Source organism: Amblyomma americanum, chromosome 2, assembly GCF_052857255.1.
Source record: "Amblyomma americanum isolate KBUSLIRL-KWMA chromosome 2, ASM5285725v1, whole genome shotgun sequence".
Lineage (NCBI taxonomy): Eukaryota > Metazoa > Arthropoda > Arachnida > Ixodida > Ixodidae > Amblyomma > Amblyomma americanum.
The window spans coordinates 10,427,942-10,450,554 of NC_135498.1; the positions used below are offsets into that span (position 1 = coordinate 10,427,942).

The 22,613-nt window shown below is 46.9% G+C and overlaps 1 protein-coding gene across 5 annotated transcripts in view; it reads right to left on the bottom strand.

Moving 5' to 3' along the window:
- spdi (sperm antigen with calponin homology and coiled-coil domains split discs) overlaps positions 1 to 22,613 on the bottom strand; it is a 40,259-nt gene that overhangs the window by 9,753 nt on the left and 7,893 nt on the right. For 4 of the 5 annotated variants that reach the window (XM_077653069.1, XM_077653066.1, XM_077653067.1 and 1 more), the window contains 9 exons: positions 21,482 to 21,630; positions 15,358 to 15,640; positions 13,891 to 14,087; positions 13,090 to 13,279; positions 12,357 to 12,569; positions 10,620 to 10,781; positions 8,372 to 8,600; positions 6,666 to 6,784; positions 3,049 to 3,233 (listed from right to left, as the gene is read on the bottom strand). In XM_077653069.1, the coding sequence (XP_077509195.1) occupies positions 3,049 to 3,233; positions 6,666 to 6,784; positions 8,372 to 8,600; positions 10,620 to 10,781; positions 12,357 to 12,569; positions 13,090 to 13,279; positions 13,891 to 14,087; positions 15,358 to 15,640; positions 21,482 to 21,630 (1,727 nt within the window). The remainder of the gene's footprint in view (positions 1 to 3,048; positions 3,234 to 6,665; positions 6,785 to 8,371; positions 8,601 to 10,619; positions 10,782 to 12,356; positions 12,570 to 13,089; positions 13,280 to 13,890; positions 14,088 to 15,357; positions 15,641 to 21,481; positions 21,631 to 22,613) is intronic. The other variant, XM_077653070.1, reaches the window with a different exon arrangement.

Below are 22,613 nucleotides of genomic sequence, written 5' to 3' on the forward strand. Positions count from 1 at the left end.
TGTCAAAAAAGTTAGTCGTATGTTTGGAAATTCGTTCTGGTAAAAAAAAGTCAGTTGTGCTCCGTTTACCCGGCTCACTCACCAGCGGCCAGTTTTCTGTACAAACGGCTGCGAGAGCAAACTTCCGCTAACCTCCGCAGCGTGCGTTGCTCCAGAATCCAAAACTACTGAATAGTTGGCTGTTCTGCTTGCTGCTACTCAGCCGGGACGCATGTGAGAGTACCAATTTTGTTGCCTTGTTTTGCCATTTGCCTCTGAATGCTAGCTTTGCGACTGTATCATTCCATGTTTATTGCTTTGAGCTGCACACACACGCCGTCAAGCTACCAAGTGGGGAACCACATAACCTGGGTCTTGGCAGGTCAGGTGCAGGGGGGGGGGGGGGTCAACTTACCGTAAAAACCCGCGTATAATATGAACCCGAATATAATATGAGATGAAATTTTAGAGACGCGAAATAGAAAAAAAAAATTATCCGCGTATAATACGAGTGAGGTAAACCAGGTAAGCACGAAGAAAGGCATTTATTGCAATTGGACACCGCACTTCAATCGCTCTCATCCTCAACAGCGCTTTCTTCGGAGATTTCTTTGTCGGACAAATCTTCCCACAGGCACTCATCTTCTGTGCCATCGAGGGCGTTTGATATGCCACACTTTTTGAAAGACCGACGCACAAGGTCCGCAGGAATGCTCGCCCACGCATCCACAATCCACTTGCACAGCGTGGCTGGCGATGCCGCTTCAGCCTCCCAGTCGGCGTCACTGCAGGCTCATCTGAGCGCATCCACTCAGCGTAGCACCGCTTGACCGCGTCCTTGAAAGGCTTGTTTACGCAAACGTCAAGTGGCTGCAGCTGGGAAGTCATTCCGCCTGGGATGACGACAAGTTCAGTGCCGCAATCGCGTAACACTCTCTTGACCGAGTCGGCCAAATGGCAGCGAAACGCGTCCAGCACGAGGATCGACGGGAAGGACAATAGTGCACCGGGCCGCCTACACCACACGGACTTCACCCAGTCAAGGACAAGACCCTCGTTCATCCAACCTTTCTCGTGGCATCTCACGATAACATTCTTTGGCAGCTCCTCACCTTTCGGCATTGTTTTGCGTTTGAACACGACATAGGGTGGGAGCTTGTGGCCGTCTGCTGTGCACGATAGCATGACCGTAACCCGAGTCTTCTCGTTGCCGGTAGACCGGACGCAAACTTGTTTGGAACCCTTCTCGTGCACTGTGAGGGGTGATGGCATGTCCAGATAAACTGGCGTTTGGTCAGCGTTGCCTATTTGCCCTAGCTGAATGTTCTTGGACTTCCGTAAAGAAATAATGTGGCGCTGAAAAGCCACCAGCAGCTCTTCAAACGATTCGGGCAGTTTTTGGGAAATCGACGTTCGCCGCCGTAACGAAAACCCAGCACGGCACATGTACCGGTATATCCAGTGCTTGCTCGCTTTGAAGGCGGTGCTTGGAATACCTTTTTCTCTAGCAAGCTCCCTAGCTTTTACCTGCATGAGCTCCACGCTCACAGGTAGATGTGCGGCTAGCTGTTCTCTTACGAACTCCGTCAGGGCCAGTTCAATTTCTGGGTATGACCCATTCTTCGGGCCGCGAAAGCTTCTTCGCGTTCCGCTGCAGGCGAAAAGTGCTTCCTTTTGTCGTCGCCATCTGCGGATGCTTCCCTCGGTGACGCCGAACTGCCTCCCGGCCGCACTGTTGCCGATGTTCTCGGCAACTAAAATAGCATTTCTCTTGAAAGCAGCCGAATACTGTTTTCGTGGCCCTGACATCGTGCTCCTCCACGGCAGAAAAAAAGAACCTTCCCTTCGCGAAGCGTGGTTTATGCGTCGGCGCGTACGCTGTCAGGAAGGCCACGCTAGCCCTAGCCACGCCGTCACGGGTAACGAAGCCAAGCCGTAGCCACAAATCAATAACAAAGCCAAGCCGTAACCACGCGGCAATAACGAAACCAAAACTTCGAGCAAAACTGAAATTTTTGTTCGGATCCGCAAATAATACGAGGCGGAAATTTGAGGTGCTAATAATAGGAAAAAAACCTCGTACTATACGCGGGTTTTTACGGTATGTTTGGTGTCAACTTTCCTGTTTTTTTTTTTTTGCCTAGCGAGGGGCACGAGTTGCGGGGTCCACTTATATGGGGAAACATACAGTATACATTGCATGTTACGACCTTCGTAGAGTTTTTTAGGACGTTTATGCAAAATCTTTGGGTAATTTGCACACCCCTTTCTGAAGCCTTAATTTTACGAAAAGAAAGTGGGCAAATTATATGGTACATGTAGATTTAAGAAATGGTAACACAGAGGAAATAAAGATACAACTTTCCTGCTTTTGCAGCTACAAAAACAGGCTGCTCGTTACAATAAGCCAACCTGGCTCCAGCAATTCATGCTTGATTTTCAAACAAATGAAAGAAGAACAGCACAAACAGTACGTTTTGCAGTTTGATGAAAAAGGAAAAAATAAACAAAACACTCAGCTTGCTCGCTGGTATCAATGCACATACGAACATCTCACTTGCATTTGGATTTCTCAAAGATGCAAAGATTATAAATGATAACACTTTTAAGTGTTCAGCTTGTTTCAGCCTTGGCAAAAAAAAAAAAAGAAAGGTGGCATGTAATAATCCTTGTTTTTACTTCATAATAGCCTCAGTTTCTTGAATGCTGCTGCACCTGACATACCTACGAATAAGGAATTCATTTAAGTGAGATGAACTATTAAGACCTGCACACATCATTTATAGGAAAGATTTCATACAATCTGTAGCAATGGAAAGCCGGTAAGCCAAGTGCCTAAAATACCTTCAGGTACAAGGGGACTTGCATGCACCATTTGCTGGCATCAATTTCATGTGACTAAGGAGGCAGCACTACGAAAAAGTTCTTCCCAAACACTTTCATCCCGTAAACTTTTGCTGCCAACTGTACAGACCAGAAGAATGCATGTGCCAAGCACACCTCTCGTTGTGCATGAGCTCTCCCCACAAGAATGGAAGACCCGGCTCCAGCCCAACAATGAATGCCTACCTGTAGCTATTCCTCCTGATGGGTTCCAATTTGTGGGCCAGGATGGAGACTGGGTGCGTTTTGTCGGGTTCTGTGCGGATCGGTGCTTCGGCAGCACTGTCCCCGCCAGCGTCACTGCGCTGACTTGGCTGCTGCGGCGAAGGCCGCGATGAGAGACGCACTTTTTCAGGCACCTTGAATGTGCTCTGCATGTCCAAGAGTGTGGTGGAACCCACGTCATCACATTTCATTTGTGTTACAGTGAAGGGATGCACAGATGGCTGAGATTTGAGGTCAACTTTTGCAATTTGAGACAACGCACAGCATGCCCCCCACAAGATGGCTTCCACGCACCATCGCGCAAAAGTGTGGGTAAGTCATTCTGCAGGAACTCATTTCTTGTGGGGAAGTCTCTCTCCGATGCAGAAAATGGTCAGATATCAGCACTGCGTTCGAGTCATATGCAGCGCATTGCCTCCCACAGACTAAAAGGCGTGCATGCAAAGTGCACCTTTGGAGCTTAAAAACTCCAGGGCCACATTTTCAACCAATGCAGCACCACAACACGCTATCGCTGCGCAGGGATGGCCAGATATCAATGCCGCACGCATTACCCTTGGCATACAAAAAGGTGCGAGATAAGAGAGACGCACGGCTACCTTGCCGGGAACCTTTCAAATGCTCGGAGCAGGATGGAAAGAAAAATCAGAAAAAAAAACACATGAACAGCAGCTGCTGTGGGATACAGTGAGAAAAACCAAGGATGAAAAAAAAGAAAATTTCACCAAAATTTCACCATTTTCAAGCAGGATAACGTGAGCCTGTTTCATGCTCTCAGTCTTCAGCTCACGTCATGCATGGTGCAATTATCCTCTCTTTGAAAGGCTGTATTTTTCATTGTTTTCATGTAACATATATAAGGACATACAGTCGAACCTCGTTATAACGAACACTGATATAGCGAATTATCGGTTATAGCGAACTAATTACGAATTTTGGTTGGTCATGCTTCATTTCAGTGACATTTATTCTTTTATAACGAAACCGAAAATGCGAGATCCGCCGCGATATCGGCTGTAACGAAGAAATATTTGGTTTACACGAGGCTCAGAACTTGAAAGTAGCATAAAAAAAAACAAAAACCAAAATGAAAATCGAAGGCCGATACACAGCTGAATTTTTTTTTTTATCGTTTGAAAAAGTTTTGCCGTCTGGCACAAAAATCGCGTTTGGATGGTCGCGCCACCTGTGAACAGAGCGCGAAAACTCTGAAAGCTCATGACATGACAGAGGGCCGAAAGGCGGCGCCACTTGTCCAGCGGTAAAGAAAGGCAAGCGCAGCAACATTGGCAACTTTGAGGCCGGCGTTCTGACATCAGCACAGCGGCCAGTCTTGTTGTTGCAGCACTCGAAATGGCATCGAAGAGGAAAGCGATCTCGCTCCAGACAAAGCTGCAGATACTGAGAGCTGTGGACAGTGGCCGCAAGAAAAAGGATATTGCTTCGGAATTCGGCGTTCCTCCAAGTACGTTATCCACCATTTTGGCCACTAGAAAGAAGATTGAGGGCAACACCGAGGACGCCATAAAAGCCAACCGTAAACGAGTTAGGCCTTGCCATCACCCGGACGTGGAAGCGGCTTTGCTTTCTTGGTTTAAAGATGTGAGGGCGCGAAATTTGCCGGTGTCGGGAGCACTTCTTCAACGGAAGGCCCACAGCCTGGCCTGCGTACTGGGGCATGACGATTTCTGTGCAAGCAGCGGTTGGCTGCAACGTTTCAAAGATAGGCACGAGAGCGCGTGCCACACTTTGTCTGGCGAAGGGTCCGCTGTCGACATGGAGACATGTCAAACGTGGCTGGAGAATTTTCGTCCTCTGCTCCAGGAGTACGACGAGTGCGACGTATACAACGTCGACGAAACCGGCGTGTTTTTCAAGTTGTTGCCAGAGCGGTCACTGGCGATGAAGAACGAGACCTGCCATGGGGGCAAGAAAAACAAAGACCGGGTGACTGTCGTCGTTGCCGTGAACATGGACGGCTCCGACAAAAGACGGCTCACCGTCATCGGCAAGTCGGCACATCCGAGGTGCCTGAAAGGCGTCCGGAATTTGCAGGTTCAATACACGTCGAACAAAAAAGCGTGGATGACGACCAAGCTTTTCGAGGACTGGCTGAGAGCGTTCGACCAGGACATGGAGAGGCAGCACAGGAAGGTCCTGTTGCTTTTGGACAACTGTTCGGCGCATAAAGTTTCGATCGTGCTGAAGGCAGTTCGCTTGCAGTTTTTGCCACCGAACGCAACTTCTGCTTTGCAGCCTTTAGACAAAGGCATTATTCGTTCGCTTAAGTGCAATTATAGGAAGCGTTTGGTGACGCAACTGGTGTTTGACATCGATCGACATAGATCGACAACAATAAACATCAAGACGACACTCGAAATGTTGTACGGGTCGTGGAATGAGGTGAGGCAGTCGACAATAAGGAACTGTTTCGCGGATGCCGGTTTTGTTCTGCCTGCCGACGAAGAAGAAGTGCAGCCCGAAGACCAGGCAAAGCTGGACAGAACTTGGGATCGGCTGGCAGTCCCAGGCGTCGAATTCGACGATTTTGTTTCGGCCGATGAGAACTTGGCCGTGGCGCCAGAGCTGACGGATCAAGAAATTGTGGATCGCGTTTTGTTGCCTGAGGATGACAGCAGCAGCGACAGCGGTGAGAGTGAACGGGATGAACCAACGATGAGCAGTGCGGATGCCGCAGACATGGCCAGGAGGCTGAAAGGATATTTGGAAAAACTCCCGACGACGAAAACTGCTGACGTAGAAAAGGCCCTCTTGAGCATGGACAATGTAGAAAACTTCATTCTGCGCAGCGCTGTGAAAAGCCACCAGACGAAGATAACATCTTTCTTCAAATGAACGAATGCAAACCTGTTTGGCTGATCCCGGGCTGGCGTTGCATATGTCTCCTCGCCCAACGCCGCCTCTCCTCCTTCTCTTCTCGCCCAACGCCCCCTCTCCTCCTCCTCCTCTTCTCTCAAAGCTGCTTTGGCAGCTTTTTTTTTTCAACGGTCCCTCTCGGGGCCACCAATCGCGCTTCGGCAGAGCACGCAGGCGCGATGGTTCCCGCTGTGTCTCACTCGAGTTCCTCTCTCTACACCAAGTCGCCTATGCGCAGACACATGGTGCAGTCGTTTCGCGCCACGCACTTTCACATGCGCGGCGACGCAAGAACAGTCGTGTCAACCTTCCCATATTCCGGCCTATTTTGATTGAATGCCACAAGGAGACAGGTAAGGATTACCACGTTTGTAGTGGGTTCAAAGCCAAGTATATAATGCATTTTAGTGTCTAGAATATTTGCGCGAGCCAAATTACGAATTTGTCACAGCCGATATTTATGTCTACTGTTACAACGAATATCGGATATAACGAACTGATTTACGGTCCCGATGCTACTTCGTTATAACGAGGTTCGACTGTACCTAACATGCTCACACATCTTTTCAGGGACATTTCTTTTAAGACGAACTTCTGATAAGACGAACAAATTTTCTGGTTCCTTCAAGGTACTGTCAAGACTGTTGATGCAGACAGACACAAAACTGGCCAACTGAGTAAAGCAGTATCCAAGTCCTCACCTTCGACAGGATGTCGCTGGCATTCCCCAGGAGAAGAGCATTTGCTGCTGCTACCGCTGACCTTGAATCTGAGGCCAGACTGTTGAGGCTGCTGGTGGAAGAGCTCCTGCTACTAGGACCTACAATGAACAGCACAAATCCGCAAGGCATCTCAAACACTCATTTACGCTTGCTTAATTTAAGAGCTGAAACAATCTGATCATGCCATCTGGACTTGCACCGAAAACAATGGTTTCGAGACCGTACTGCATGCACAAAGAAATAATGCATGACTAAATGGTGCATTTTTCAGTGCCTAAAGTATCAGGCGATGCTTTATGCAGAAAAAAAAGAAGAGAAAAAAAGTAATGCTAGGCCCTGCCAACTTTCACAGAAGTTACTCTACAAACCAATAGGTCTACAAACCGAACAGGACCCACTCGTGCTCTTGACGACATGGCAGGGCCGTGGGTTCGGATTCCACAGGCGGTGCGTGGTTGTTTTTTTTTCTTCTACTTTCTAATCAATTATCTTTAAGCTAAAAAATAATTACGGCATTATTTTCCCATTGGTTAACACCACAAATATTGGTCTACTTATGAAGGAAGCCAGCAGTCACCGAAACCAAGGAACGCACAGGGGAATATTTCTTTTTTTTTTTATGGTTCTAGGCAGTGCTAGATATCGGCACTGGAAGCGGGGAGCCGTTTACAACAATCAGATGACCACGGAGCTTTCCGGACTTTTTTCTTCATGGCTTGAAATTCTTTCAGTCGGCTCGAGAGTGGGAGCGAGCCCAGCACCAGGAACATAGAGAAGCATGACCCTTTTTAACGCTCGTCGCAGCGCAGTGTGGTGCGGCACTGGGCGTGCAGACTCAAGGGTGCAGTAGCGGCTTGCGCGTTCGTATCATCCATAGTGGTGCAAGAAGAGTGCGGAACATCCAAAATTCTGTGCATGCATAATACACTCTGGCTGGAAAATTTTTCGAATTCGTATCATCGTAAAATCTGTATCAACTGTGGTCGTATCACCGAGATTCTACTGCACAAGCAAAATTCCTGCCAAATTGCACTTAAAGGGTCTGACAGCTGGATTTAGAGATCTAAATATTTTTGTTACTACGGAAAATTTTACGAGCAAGATGCCTAATTCCGTAACAGCTTTGCAAAAAACGCTGCAGTGTAGAAGACTATCAAGATTTTTTGTACCAGTGGATATGCTTATTTCTATGTACCCTGATGGTTATGTATCCTGATGTTGATGATCAATTAGCGCAATGGTGATTGCCCGCAGCAAAAGCGAGGTATTTGATTAGCTTCTGCCCAGCAACTTTAAATCAAAAATAGGTCTTATTTAGATATGCGACTTGTGGTTTACTGCTTCAACTTCTTACTGCATTTTGTTGTGCCTAGCACCATCTCTCAGACTGCACAGTCACTACTCAATGACCATTGAAATTTGCTGTGTAGCAGCGCTGTATCTCGATGGACCTCGAAATTTTCAATGGCCATTGACTCAATGGGCACTGAGATTGGCCGTGTAATAGGGCAGTAATCGAAGGCACACAAGGCTCAGGTGGAGATGACTTAAACTGCAAGCCAGAAGGCATCAGCACAGGGTCTGTACAGCAAAAAGTGGGTCTATACAGACTTTTGTGTCTGAAATGGCGACCATCTCCTCATGCAACATTGCCTGAGCCAGGAGTGCCATGGAGGCCAGCTCACCTTTGGCCTGCTTGGTGGCATTTTCGATGGACTCGATAAGGCTGCGCACCGAGTGCTGGGCACTGCTGCTGCTGCTACTGGGGCGCAGGTCGCTCCATTTGGACAGCGGCCGGCTACTGCCACCACAGCTTCGAGGTGGGGTGCTCAACGCTGCCCCATCCTGTGGTGTGCCATCAGCCGCACCATCACTCGATGAGGCGTGGGTCTTAGGGGAGAGCTCCTGCTTGCTCTGCGTGCAGAGCATCAATGGCTTAAAAAGACTAAACTCAAATAATGAAAACAATTTCTTTTCAGCACAAACGAATTTTCATTTCTGTAATGACTTTAGCACTTTAGGGCTCATACTCTGCACATCTGTTTTTGCAATAAGAAGCCATCACACTATAAGGTATTTGCCGCATCAGGTTGTAATAAAATTGATAAAAATCATGTGATAAAATTGATGTATATCACCATATAAAGTCAAACCTCAATATAACGAACACAAACATTAGGAATGATTGGCTACACTTAACACTCTGTAAGTACGTATTTTAAAGCAGTTTTTAACAAACACATGCAATTTATGCTTTATATATCGACTGCAGTTGGCCATGAAACAGATACCTATATCGAACTCCCCAGCACCAAACGGTGTCCGTTAGAAGGGCAGGTTGAAGGCATCGCTAGTAGACAAGTGACTGACTGTGGGGCAGCAAGCATGCGTGCCTAGGTTCGTGCTTTTATCTCGCACAGCGTCAAGGAAGGTACAGCGGCATGTAGCGTTGGTAGTCTGGCAGTCAGCATGCGTTCACGCCTCTCGCACATGTCCACAGCTCCTTGGTAACAGTGGCATGGACGGTTGTATCCTGTGCTCATGACAGGGTCACAGTGGTGGTGAAAATTGTGCTAGCTTTTGCTCTGCCGTAATGTGTTCCACGCGACACAGCTATAATGCAGGAAATCCACCCAGGCAGGAGTATAGGCATCTAATTTCGGTTGTGTGTATTCTTCTTTGTAATGATGCACAAGACATTACTACAGTCGAGCTCATTTATAATGAACGTGACGGTCACAGGGATTGCGTTTTGTATTCAATGTTTGTAGTAAGTGGACTTCCCCTGTTATAGCGAAAAATGCAAAGTCAAGCAAAAGTGGCGTTAATTTCATGAAGCAGTTTGTTAAGCACGTCAACTTCTTTGTGCAGACACTGAACAGTTCTTTCCAAGCTGTCCAGAGTGGTCATGTGCTTCTATCTGAAATAATTTCTGCTAACGAGGTGATTTAGGAAGGCAGTATTACTAATTACAAAAAGTGCCTTCGAAACGTCGCTAAAACATGAGAAAAGGTCTCTTAGTTTTCTTAGCATCAACTCAGTAAAGTATGCTGCTCTGGCATGCATTTCTGAAGAAATTTTATACAGTTAAAACTCGATTTAATAACATGAAGAGCAGCCATGAATTATTTTGTTAAATCGGGAAGGTATTTCTCCGGCCTTTGAAATCTAAATTGTATTGCAGCCGCACCCAAAAGCTACCGCGGGATTGCATCGGCCGACACTTGCGCCTGTGCGTTTGACAAGTCCGCGAAAGCAGCCCAAGTCACTTGTGCATAAAAGCGCCACATGGTAAAATGGATTCACAGCCAAGGTGGGAACCCCCGCCAACAGCAGAGTCCTCTGTTCTGTGCAGTGGCGCAGCTTGCAGCCCCGCGCAAATGAAACCAGGGCCGTGACTTCGGCGCCTCGATGTTATTTTTGGTATGCTGCCAACAAGCTGAGAGACATCATGGGGAAAATAAGTGAAAAATCACCTTTTTTTTTACTCAGTCATTCACAGAAAAACTGTTAAATCGGGTTTAGCAGTCGTCTGTTTCGTTAATTTGGGTTATTGATAATACTAAACCCAATGAGCACTTGCCGGAGAATCAAAATTTGTTCTTTAGAGAGGGAACTTTGTAAGATCGAGTTTCGTTAGATTGAGTTTTAACTGCATTAAACATTTCAGCAATACTGAACTATATTACGGTTCTTTACCCATCTGCTATGATAAGGTTTGACTGTACTGTTCAAAAGATCTTAGAGAATGCTTTTGGGTGTGGTATATGGTGTGTAATGTCCCAGAGCTGTACGTGGGCTACAAGAGGTGTCGCAGTGGCGGTGCTCTGGATCAACTCTCACCACTTGGCGTTCTATAAGGGCACTGACATCATACAGTACACAAACATTTTTGCATTTGTAGGAAAGAGAGGGGGAGGCACATGCACACACCTTGAGCTTGGCCAGCTGGGCCTCCAGAGCCTCAACCTTCTCCTGCAGCTGTTGGTTGTCACACTGGAGCCGCTCCACCTCCTGCTGGGCCTCCGTCTTGAAGTCGTTCGCTACACGCACCGTTGTCAGCAGGTCGGCCTCAAAACGCTTCCATTCCTCCTTCTGCAGACCCCACAGCATGGGGCACAGGCAGGTAAGACCAAAGCAAGCACCTCACCTTGCATTCAGAGTGTTTCAAATGAGAGAGGAGCAAATTAGCCACTGTTTTTACATTTCGGTGACATAGCACGGTATGGTACACTACAGTACGGTATGGTATGGTAAGTGAGGTTTAAAATCCCACAGCTGCATGTAAGCAAAGGGTGAACGTGATTCTGGCACCAACAGGGGTGCTTCTCATGGCGAGGAGCACACCTGCTGCAATCCAATCGCGGTGGTGGGTGCTGCTGTGTTCTCAGTTTTAAGACTGCCAATTTTAAACATAAATCGTTGCGCTGTCGACTGCACAGGTATGCACATGTCATATTTCACCAGGAACTTAGTTTGATAGCTATAGTCACTTGATTACATTTGTTCTGCGGCAAACATTGCATCCTTTACACAAGCATTTGCCGATTACCGAATAATGAATGCTGTGAATGCAACTTTCATGCAACAACACTGGAGATTGGCTTCTTACATACTTTTCGAGAATATAGAGCAAGCATTTTGCTGACGGTACGAAAGCAAATGCAGAGACCCACCTGCCTTATCACTTGGTTATCTTGTAAAAACGAAACTGGCGTCTCGTTATGGGATCATTACAAACCTTTATCGCTGTCACTGCCTGCATGACAAGCAATGACTTTGTCACATGCTTTTGCTTTTTGCCTACTGACTTTGTGGGGATTCGCGCAGTCTCGAGGGCAGCCCTGTGCTGTTCCCTTTCGACTCCTGCGAAACCCCATCCGCTAACGGAAGAGTGGTACGGCTCTCTAACACTCTCTAAAAGCAGCCAGAACTCTAAGCCCACAAGATACAAGCATTTACTATGAGCAAGTATGGCAACGTGATGATAGTCGGGGGCATGCATTTTACAGTAATCTCAGAGGTGCCTGACAACATCAATTCGCTGATGTCATGTACGTGTCCTGCTTCAAGAAAGCGTACGCCAATTTTAGATTTCCTCTGCAGAAACAAACAAAAAAAGAACTCATAATTCAAACCTCTAGGCCACGCAATGGTGTCCAAACAATTATCCGCACATTTCGTCTTGTGATGCCTTGGGTCTCTCACTATGCTACCCAGTCTGCAATGCCGGCTTAGCCAGAGTAATCCTGAGATACTCTCACTACTGTTTGCTGGGAGGTGCTGGCTGCTGATTGTTTAATGTGCACCGACATTGCACAGCACACAGGTGCCTTTTAATGTTCCGTTTCCATCAAAATGTGGGCGCTGCGGCCTGAATTTCATCTTGCAGCCTTGCAGCTGAACAGCAAAAAGACTAAGCCATCGTGGCATTTTGTGTAGACATAGGCAGCAAGCAATATTTAGCTCAAACAGAACATTCAAGAGATAAAGTATGTGCAAACAGTCCACTTGCTGGCTGTCCCCAAATTGGTTTGGATATTCTGCGCATGGTCATAATTTAACCATTTGCGGACTGCACAGCTGTGGAAAGATTTTTCGAGACATAAGCAGCCACCAAGCCCACTGTACACATTCTGTGATGAAAAGCAGCGCACTCTGTCCACCTGCCTCGAGAAGGTGCTGTGAGTGGAGGTCGTCGAGGTCGCGGCGTGCGGCACCCAGCAGGGCAGAGTTGTCAGCCAGGCTGTTGCTCATCTCAGCCAGGGATTGCCGCAGCTGGCGTTTCTCTTCGAGCAGCCGCTGGCAGCGTGTCTCTGCCTCCTCACTCAGCTGCGCCTTCTCAGCCTCCAACTGCTCCACACGCTGCTCCAGACTGGCCACCTGGCCGCATTCAACATGCACAAGGGAAAAAAATGCAATCATTCAAGTTCTCACCAGTCTCATGGCCTGCAATACAGTCTAGAAATACACTGCAATTTGGCATTATTGTGTCCTTCTCTGCCCCAACATTATTCTGCATTTCAGAGGCTGTTCATTTCTGAATTGAAGTCCAAACTGCTGGCATGCAGACCGAGCTTTCTTAGTAAAGAGAAAAAAAGAAAGAGAAACTGCTACAAGTTTTCTATGTTCCATTTCAAACAGTTTAACCCAAAAGGGTGCTCTCTGTACCTACAGCTGCTTTATTCACGCTCAAAACGTAAAGACAGCCAAGAGGAACTTAGGAAATGAGGAGCTTACACAGTGAACAAGACCAACATTCATCGGCACTGCCATTAGCTTTAACTTTCCTGTGTGCGTCAATAACTCAGCTAGCCTCTCTCTACTGCTCGATATGTAGCCACATCACCAAGACAGGGCTGCCTGTAGCATTAGTTTTCTTTTTTTGTCTGTCACTTCCCACCTGTGTGTGGGCTGCCTGTGTCTCCTCCTGCACCTGGGACAAGAGCTGCGAGAGGCGGGCGGCCTCCCTCTGGGCCACGGCCAGCTGCTCTTGCAGCGCCTGCTCCCGCTCTTGCTCCGCCTGACTCAGGCTATCCACCACGTAGGCGGGTAGTGGGGGGGACACCTCCAGGTGGTCTGCGGAGCCACTGCTGCCATGGCAAGGACAGGGGTGGGGGCCAGAACATTCGTCTGAGCACACGGCACTTCACAGAGCACAAGGGCTGAATATGAACAGACTGATGCTCAGAGCATGCATCAGAAAGGGTCCTCAATGAAACTTGGTGGAGGGAGACATGCAAGTCAAATCAGGCAGCATCAAGGCTTAAATAACAGAGAACTGACCAAAGGCCAATGCAAACTCCTAGTTGTAAGTCTATGACAGACAGCTAACTGTACAGTGGCACACATGTTAAAGAACTAGAAAGAGCGAAAACGGAAAATAGCCTGACCAAAGGGCTCATGAAGAGAAACACGCATTTTCGGGGGCCGACTAAGATTCAGCAGGGATGACTACTTCCGGGGAGTAGTCTTCTCTGAGCAAGAAGCCAAGTCAGCCCATGAGCCCTTTGGTCAGACTATTTTCCACTGCCTTTCTTTCCAGTCTGTTTTTCGACCAGACAGATTGCTGTGAAAATGTTCGCATTCCGCACAATAAAGATGACTAGAAAACAAGAGAATGGAACGAGGCTTTGCTCCAAATTAGTTGAAAGTAGATGTCCTCCTGATGAGTAGCCACCCTCACCTAGTGCCTGCAACTCACCCCGTTATCGCTGTGTCCCCAGGTGCTGCCGCAGAGGATGCCTGTGTGGCTTCAAGGGCGGCCTGAAGGAGGGAGACTCGGTGTGCCAGGCCTTGCAGGTCCCGCTGGTGGTCCTGGGCCTCACGTGATGCCACCTCCAGAGATGACTGCAGCTGTTCCACCTGACCGCGCAGCACCGTCTGCTCCTCATGCGCTTTCTGCGCAAAGACATCCGCCAAGCATGTCAACTCTGAAGTGGAAATAAGACCATCAACATCACCACCACCAGCAGCAAAACTACATCCACTGACCCTGTCCTGCTCCAGATGCAGCAGCCACCCCATCCACACAAGCTCCCTGACCTCATTTGCCCAACTGACTCTGCCTTACCCTGCCTTGCATTTGCCTTCCTTTGAAATCCACTCTGCTGCCTCAAGGGACCGTCGGCCATCTGCTCTCTACATTAAATGCCCTATCCGTGCCCAATTCCTCTCCTAATCTAGGCTAGGATATAAAACCAGAATAACCCGTGTATAATGCAAGAATACAGTGTCACAAGATAGCACAGTTCCTATAGTACATTGCACCTTTCCACAGTAATTTAGTTCGAGCCGCCCCGCAATATTCGCCAGCCTCTGCTATGTGAAGAGGTGGGCCTGCACTAGATGAATACTCCTATTTTCCCTGACCATTTACAAGCCTTCCAGTGCCTTTTTGTTCCTAGAGGACCTGCAGTAATGAGCACAAAGAATTACCAGCTGCACCAAGCTATACTGATGCTTACTCTAGACATAGCACTCCTAGCAGCTAACGATGTTTCTCACAGAGAAACTCGGAAGAGGAAAGGTTTTAAAGACTAGGGAGAAAAATGCATAGGTCACAGTAAAAGGAAATGCTTTGCAAATGTTTCCTTTTTTTTTTGTACTGCCTGCATTTTTGTTACTTTAATTTCCTCTCTCTAGTCTGCACAGGGCCAATGTGGGCCGTACTTAAAACCCCCGACTGATTTGTACCTAACCTCTGCTGACTGTCAGGGCTGCAAAATTTCAGTATACCGGAAAACAGCAGATGCAAAAGGGCTTGTCTAAGGGCATATGCCCTTTTTTACTACATCAGTGAAAACACACTCCATACGCCACGGGTTTCTACACAATGCTTAGAAATTTGGCTTAAAAGGGCCCTTCAACACCCACTTTTGATGGTTGAACCTCTGAGGTGAGGTGCAACAATCATGCATATATGTACGGCATATTTTTCACTGTCCACCTTGAACGTATGTTGAGGAAAAGGCTGTCCTCTACTAGAAAAAATTAAACTATCCAATTACGTCATTTCATTTTCTGTGATGTATGCAGATCACCAAAACACTCATGTAACCCGAGCAGGATAGCAAGAATATTAGGGGAAAGGAGTGCGCCAATAAAGGTGCTACAGGACTTCACCCCCAACCCAGGACGGGACGCCTCGAGAAGGCAAGGGCAACCAGACCTTGAGTAGTTCCACGTAGTGCTGCTCCCTGGACAGCTGTGGAGCCACTGCTGCGGTAGAAGATGAAGCCTGCCCGGCCACAGAGGCCGCCTGCCCAAAGAGCAGTGCCCGCAGGTGGTCATTGTGTGAGCGGCACTCTTCCAGTTTCTCGGTTTGGGAGCACAGTGACTCAAGCAGCAGGGCCTTCTCATCCGAGCACCGCTCGTTTTCAAGCTGAAGGTCTGTCAGCTGGTCCTGCAGGTCTGTCAGCTCTTGCAGCGTGGCCTGGAGCTCCTCATTGGTGCTGCGTGGGGCGCAGACCACCAGGGGTTCATGCCACTCAGTCAGCTACACATGAAAGCACTAAACAGACACTTAAGTGAAGCACCACTTGACTAAAAGTGTTTAAGAAACAAAGGGCAGAACAGAAACAGGAGCACATGAAAAACAAAACTTTTCAGCTAAATCAGCATTAAACGGCGGCTATAAGGTCGAACACAAATGGAATATTCAATACTGAAAAGTGCATTCACAAAGTGCATTTACGTCAAAAGTGCATTTACGTCACACGGTGCAATACTTTTAAGTTTTCTTTTTTTCCGTCGTCCGTAGAGATTTGGAATTCTTTGCCGGGGGATGTTGTTGACGATGATTCTGTGTCTAGCTTTGTCAATAAGGTAGAATCTTTGTTTCACTCAGTGCCATAACGCGGAAGCTTTTTTTTTTTTTCTACCGTTTGATTTTGGTTGGAATGATGTTCTGTTTCAGATAACAATTTCTAGTGTTAATATATTTTACAAAGTGTTGTACATTGTGAATACCTTTGTAACCCACTGCCTGTATAGGCCTGTCAAAGGCTTACAGTATTGCTAAATAATAATAAATAATAATAATAAATAATACTAATGAAGAAAAATGAAATGGGCTTACACCCATGTCACACACCTAATTCGAAGGCCATGGAACTGATCAATCTACTGACTCAAAGGCCAGTTAACAGCTGCAACATGGGCAGCGTTACCCACCATCAAGCCAATATTCAGTTCAGCCAGTGGAGCAGTGCGGAACTCCATCAAGGTTTTGAGAGCCTTCAAGCGGCGGCAATAGACACTGCTGGACATAGGGCATTCTCTAATATACTCATTTTATATGCCAGGTGCAATGCTGTGAAAGACACAGAAGCAGATCGCATGAAAAAAATAAAGGGAGGTATGTTATTCCGCACTTGTTTTGTGGCCGAATGGTCAAACGCACGAGAAAGAGACAGTGTCGTCAGCAATAAGAGTGTATTTAACCAAGCTCACGGCAAATGTATCATGTAGGGGTGTGCGAATATCCAAATACGTATCTAATATGTTTGATATTCGGTTCATACTATTCGTATTCGATAAATTGATATTCGAGAAATTCTGATTTATTAAAAAGTCCAAAATATTCGAAAATTTTCGAATACAGTTGAATCCCGGCACAACGAATGCCACTTCAACAAAGTATTTTTCATTCCCCGCGAAATCCCCATAGGAGTTAATGTATTAAAATTCCCTCGAAAACAAATTACTTTGTGAGCACACATTCGCTTCTACGAATTTTTCGCGAGCCTTCACCGGTCAGTGGCCCGCCTTTCTTCAAAAGTTGGGTGCTGTACGAGATTATTCCCTGCTAAAGCAGTGGCTTGGAGCAGCTAAATAATGCACGGAATGTATGTTTATTACATTTTTATGCATTCTTCATTAAAAAATTTGGTTGGAAGTCGTTTATTCGTCATAGGGAAGCAGCGAGGGGACTTGTTGGCGCCGTGCGAAGGCCACCGGCCGTACGAGGGCCAAAGACGAATCCAAATCCAGTCGCCAGCCTCCCCTCCCGCCTTCTCCGCAGCCCTTGCCGCCATTTTCTCGTGTGTCGGTGTGTGTTGATCGTTGATCTCTCGCTGCAGTCTGATCTCGTCGACTGCCTCTGCCATGTCACCGCCAATGAAGAAGCAAAAGTTTATTTCACTAGAAGAAAAGAATAGAATTATCGCCAAAGCGGAAAGCGGGAAGAAGAAGGCAATTATTGCCGCAGATTTTGGCATCGCGCAGAGTTTGCTATCGAAGATTTTGAAGAATAAGGACAGCATTAGGAAGTCACTTTCATAGGGCACTTCAGCGCAGCACAAGAAAGTGGCGCAACCAACGTATGAAGAGCTCGACAAGGCTGTCTATGCTTGGTTCGTGGATACGCGAGCAACAAACATGCCCCTGAGCGGTAAAATTGTACAGCAGAGGGCCCTAAATTATGCTTGTTTGCTAGGGCTGAATGATTTTAAGGCAAGAATAGGATGGCTGAATCGCTTTAAAGAAAGGCATAACATCGTCGGCAAGGTTTTGTGCGGTGAATCGGCATCTGCGGACGTTGACGCCGCATCAGCATGGGCGGCAGACAACATGACTGACAATGAGCAGTTATGCTCTGTCTGATATTTATAACGGAGGCGAGACGGGCCTCTTGTATGAGATGCTGCCAGCGAAGACGCTTGATTTTAAAGGGCAGTGTTGCCAGGGAGGCAAACATAGCAAGAAAGGAGTGACAGTGCTGCTGTGCACAAATGTGGGTGGGTCAGACAAATGCCCCCCGTTAGTTATTGGCAAAAGTTCAAAACCGCGCTGCGTCAAGGGAAACTGGAGCCTACCTGTCAAATACGTGGCAAACAGCCTGTCGTGGATGACCCGTGCCATTTTTGCTGACTGGGTGGTGGCACTTGACCGCGACATGAGCGGACAAAATCGAAAGGTTTGTTTGCTCTTGGACAGTTGCTCAGTGCACTGCATTGACGACGTCAAACTGTCAAGTGTGGAGCTGAAGTTCTTCCCGCCGAACTGTACCTCAGTCATTCAACCCCTGGACCAAGGCATCATCCGGAGCATGAAGTCTTCCTACCGGGAAAGGTTGATCCAGCGGCTTCTGCTGAACACCGACACTGGTGGGGAGATGAAAGTCGATCTTTTCATGGCTTTAAAAATGATGGCTGCGGCATGGAGAACAACACGGTGCAGCGTGATCCGCAACTGCTTCAAGCACGCCGGGTTTGTTGACAGCAAGGCGACCAGCACGACTGCAGCCGCGGAAAGTGTACCATCATGACGTCATCGACCCCGGGGATTGACGTTACTTGGAAATCGCTCCAGGAACCTGGAAACGTCCCTGCTGACATAGCGCTGGAGGATTTCCTTGACGCTGACGCGGACATGATTGTCCACGAGGAACGAAGCGATGAAGACATCATCAAAAGTGTTCACGAGCCGGAAGAGCCGTCCGATCATGAAGACGACTCCGCTCAAGATTTACCTGCCCCGGCAGCCTCACCGCAGGTACTGGATGCCTTCGACGTTATTAGAAAATTCCTTGGCACACACGATGACGACGTTGCGATGTTGCTGTTAACAGAGTGCGAGAGTCGCGTGATGCCGCTGCTGGCAGTGAAACGCAAGCAGGCTAAGCTCACAGATTTCTGGCAATAAAACTTGCTAAAGTTATTGCCTTGCATTTTTGGTTAATTTCTCGACAGCGAAATTTCTCGCGCGTCCCGTCGATTTTGTTGTAGCGGGATTGAACTGTATTCACCAGTGAGATCGTATGCCGTGCCGACTTCGATTCAACTCAACCATGGCAAAACCAGAGGCAAATTATCCGACGAACGAGTTTATAGTTCCAGGAAAACAATACAAATGCGACCCCTTCGCTTTCTTCTCAGATGTTTATCACATGGACCAATTGCACTAGGGCGCTGCTAGGCTTGACCTCGTGTGAAATTCCGCAAGTGGGCTTTCCTACATATGATACCTGACCAAACAATCACAGCAAGAAAGCGCAGTTTTTTTCCTTTATTCCTTCCATAATGTGTCACATACTTAATGCCCACACCCATGTCGATCGGCCTGTTGTCTCCATAACTATCCTAGCATGAGGTCCGCCATTTTGTTTTGGTCAATTATGATATGCGAGAAATCCCACTTGCAGATATTTGCATGAGGCTTCCGAAGGGGCGAGTTGAGGCGTCACAGCAGGGCAAGCGATTGTGTAAAAATTCTGCATACTGCACGGTGCATCGTAAACTGCGCATCTTTTAAATGTGTTCAACAGCAGGCATGACGACGATCGGAGAGCCCTTGCGTGCGATAGCCTGTGTGCGAGGTTTCGGTTTATAAGGTTCGGCGCTAGCCCGTGCTGATGGCAGCTGTCGGCCCGCACATTCACCGGTCATCCGAACGCAGCTCCGTGGCACTTTCGGACACTGACTGGCACGTTGCTGGTTATTTATTTTTCCTTTATGAAAGCAGTCTCGCCATTCGGGCACCAATCTGCATTCCCCTTGCTGACATCCGTGTTCTTACAGCACACCGGAACTGTGCGCTCGTCATGGGCTTTTCTGTGTTTGTGCGATGGAGCTTCCTCATAAGGCTTCATCACATTTTCAGCATTTTTTTTCAGGGGTGCGAAGCATTCTAATATCGACCTTCGGATAATCCCTGCATTTCTTCTGGTCCCTTGAAATCCGAATTATTAAGGTTTCACTAGCCATCATGCTATCTTTAGTTGCCAGTCATGTATCATTTCATGGATTTCATTTTGCATGACCAAATTACAGGTTGCATACTGTTATGCTGTGCAATCAAGTAGTATAAAATTCTGTGCACATTTTTTTATATGGTGCTGAATCAGTTTACCTTTTATTTCAGTTGCAAAGACCATACACCATATTGAAGAAAAAAAATAAGGGAAAAAAATTTGCTAGTTTATCATTTTCTGAAATTTTTCTCATACTGAATAGATATCCGACTCAATATTCAAAGCCATTTTTTCCTTCAAAATTTGTATTGGATTCCTATTTGAAAATTTCAATATTTGCACACCCCTAATATCATGCAATAAGCTAGCAGGCAAAGTATTTATTATTTTTTGCTCACCCCCAAGGAACAAGGAACACACTACTTTTGGTTTTGAGGAAAAGAAAAACACAGTAACTGTCTCACTTCTCAGTGGACACCTCAACTGCCCCATAAAAGAAGGGAGTAAGGTAGGAGTGAAAGAGAAAAGAGAGGAAGAGGAACAAGCCAGCTTTGACAGCGTTGGGCCTGAGGCACGAAACGGAGTATACATACCAAGAAATAAAATTAGGGTAGCATAATAGTCGAAAAGATTACTGAAACACACCCAATTACCCCCCCAAAAAATTAGCAAGACCAGGAACACAAGCAGAGTACCAGTGTTAGCATTCATTTAAAAATACCTGACAAGTCTTCCCTAGAAGGTGCACAAGTGTTACTACTGCATGCCTGAACAGTAAAATCAATTTCACAAGCAATTAAAACAAACATCTTGTTTATTTTTACATTTTAGGGTAAACATGCAGGCTGACTGTTCTCAACTGGTGGGTGCACCGCAAATACTTGGCATAAGATAAAGCAGCCTCTCAATCACAGCTAAATTTATCTCTCATACGCAGCAGCAGCTGCACAACTCCTTTGAGTTCAATCACAATTGAGACTCTCAAAGGCCCACAATTTGACTATCAATTGAAACCACCTGTGTGACACAGGTAATACACTCCCCCATATGGCCACCTATATCTTTTCTGGCAGCATAGTCATTAGAACAATCAAAAATCATTTCAGAGTTTTTGAAACACTAAAATTGGCAGGGTGGCAACACACGCTATAGAATATTGTCTACTGCCTCGATCCAGGCTATGGATCGAGGCTATGGATCCAGGCATACTGGCTACGGTTCCAATGCAGTAGCCAATGAAATGCCCAAGAGAAGGAAACACAACAGTGATTGAGAGAGAAGGTATGGTAAGGTATATAGCGTTTCATGTCCCAAAGCTGCTGATGGGTTAACAGGGAGGCCGTTGTGGAGGACTCCACAACGGCCTGGGGTTCTTACGGCCTGAGGTTTTCAACTGCCTGGGGTTCTTAACGTGCACCGACATCGCACAGCACACAAGTGCCTTTGCATTTCACATCTATCAAAATGAGCTTGCTGCAGTTTGATCCCACCTCCTTGGACTCAGAACCGAACACCACAGCCACTAAGCTACCATGGAGGGCAAAAGAGAGAAGGTGTAGAAAGAAGGATGACCCATCAAGGGGCAGGGCAGCCACCACACCTGTAGTGAGTCTCCTCCATTTGCATGATGCGGTCCTGGAGGCAGGCAACAGACATCTCACTCAGGCTGCTGGTGCTGGCCTTGTCCCAGTCTAATCGGCTGCCACTGGGGCAGGCTTCGTCCGAAAGGGCACCATCCAAAGACTTGGCCTATTGTGGGAAACAACACATTGCCCAATGGTCAGGAACCTATCCGGTCAAACATGTACACGACCAAGGCTCTCAAAGAGAGCTAGCCCTGCAGAATGCGCACGATACTAAATCAAAGGTTAGTATCTTTAAGCCAGCAGTTTCCTGGAAAGTGCAGGTACTTGCTTCATATTGAAGAAGTCTCTTCACAATGAAATCGCATTGTGTTTGGCCTGCCAGAAGCACTTAAAACTGTGCACTGTATGCAAGTGATTTGTGCCCGCTGAAAGCTCGCTCATCACCTATCTAAAGTGAGCACCTAAGACTCACAGCTAAGGCATCTCAGAAGCACGATTCTGTTCTCACAACCACATAGAACTACAACAGATGGATGAAAGGTAAGGGCATTCACTTTCAAACTAAGTAGGGGCACGGGGCCCCAGCTCAGAACTTCTTCTCCCTATTTATTTGATGTTTTTTAGCCTTGTTTAACAGTCTCCACAAAATTCCAAGGGATACTCTAAATATAGTCTTTCAGAATGCACCTTGCATTATATACAGAGCCAAGGTATAAATATATAGTGTGAATTTTTTCTTTCAGAGCTTTTCAAGCCTTCACCACTAGAAGAAGCCAACTTTTTAATGACCTTAGGACAAAGCCTGTGCTGTGCAAGTGCAAAGGAGACAGTGGCTGCACATACAGTTGCCAACCGAAAATTTGGATGCCTGGTTTTTGGACATGCTTGATTACAGCCACCAACTGTTTTTCTGGACTCGGCGGGACACGCAAAATGGTCCAAATAATCAAACAGTCCGAAAATCCGTAAACTTAAAAAAAATAATTTTTCTGTGAAAAACTGGCTTTTAAGATCGCAAGCTTCCTCAGACGAGCGATCAGTAGCTCAAGAGCAAACTCCAATAGTCTTACTGTAAGTGCCTACAAAGTTTCAAGATCTAATTCCACCTCCAACTACTTAAAACTCTGTATATATCTGACGCCTGCA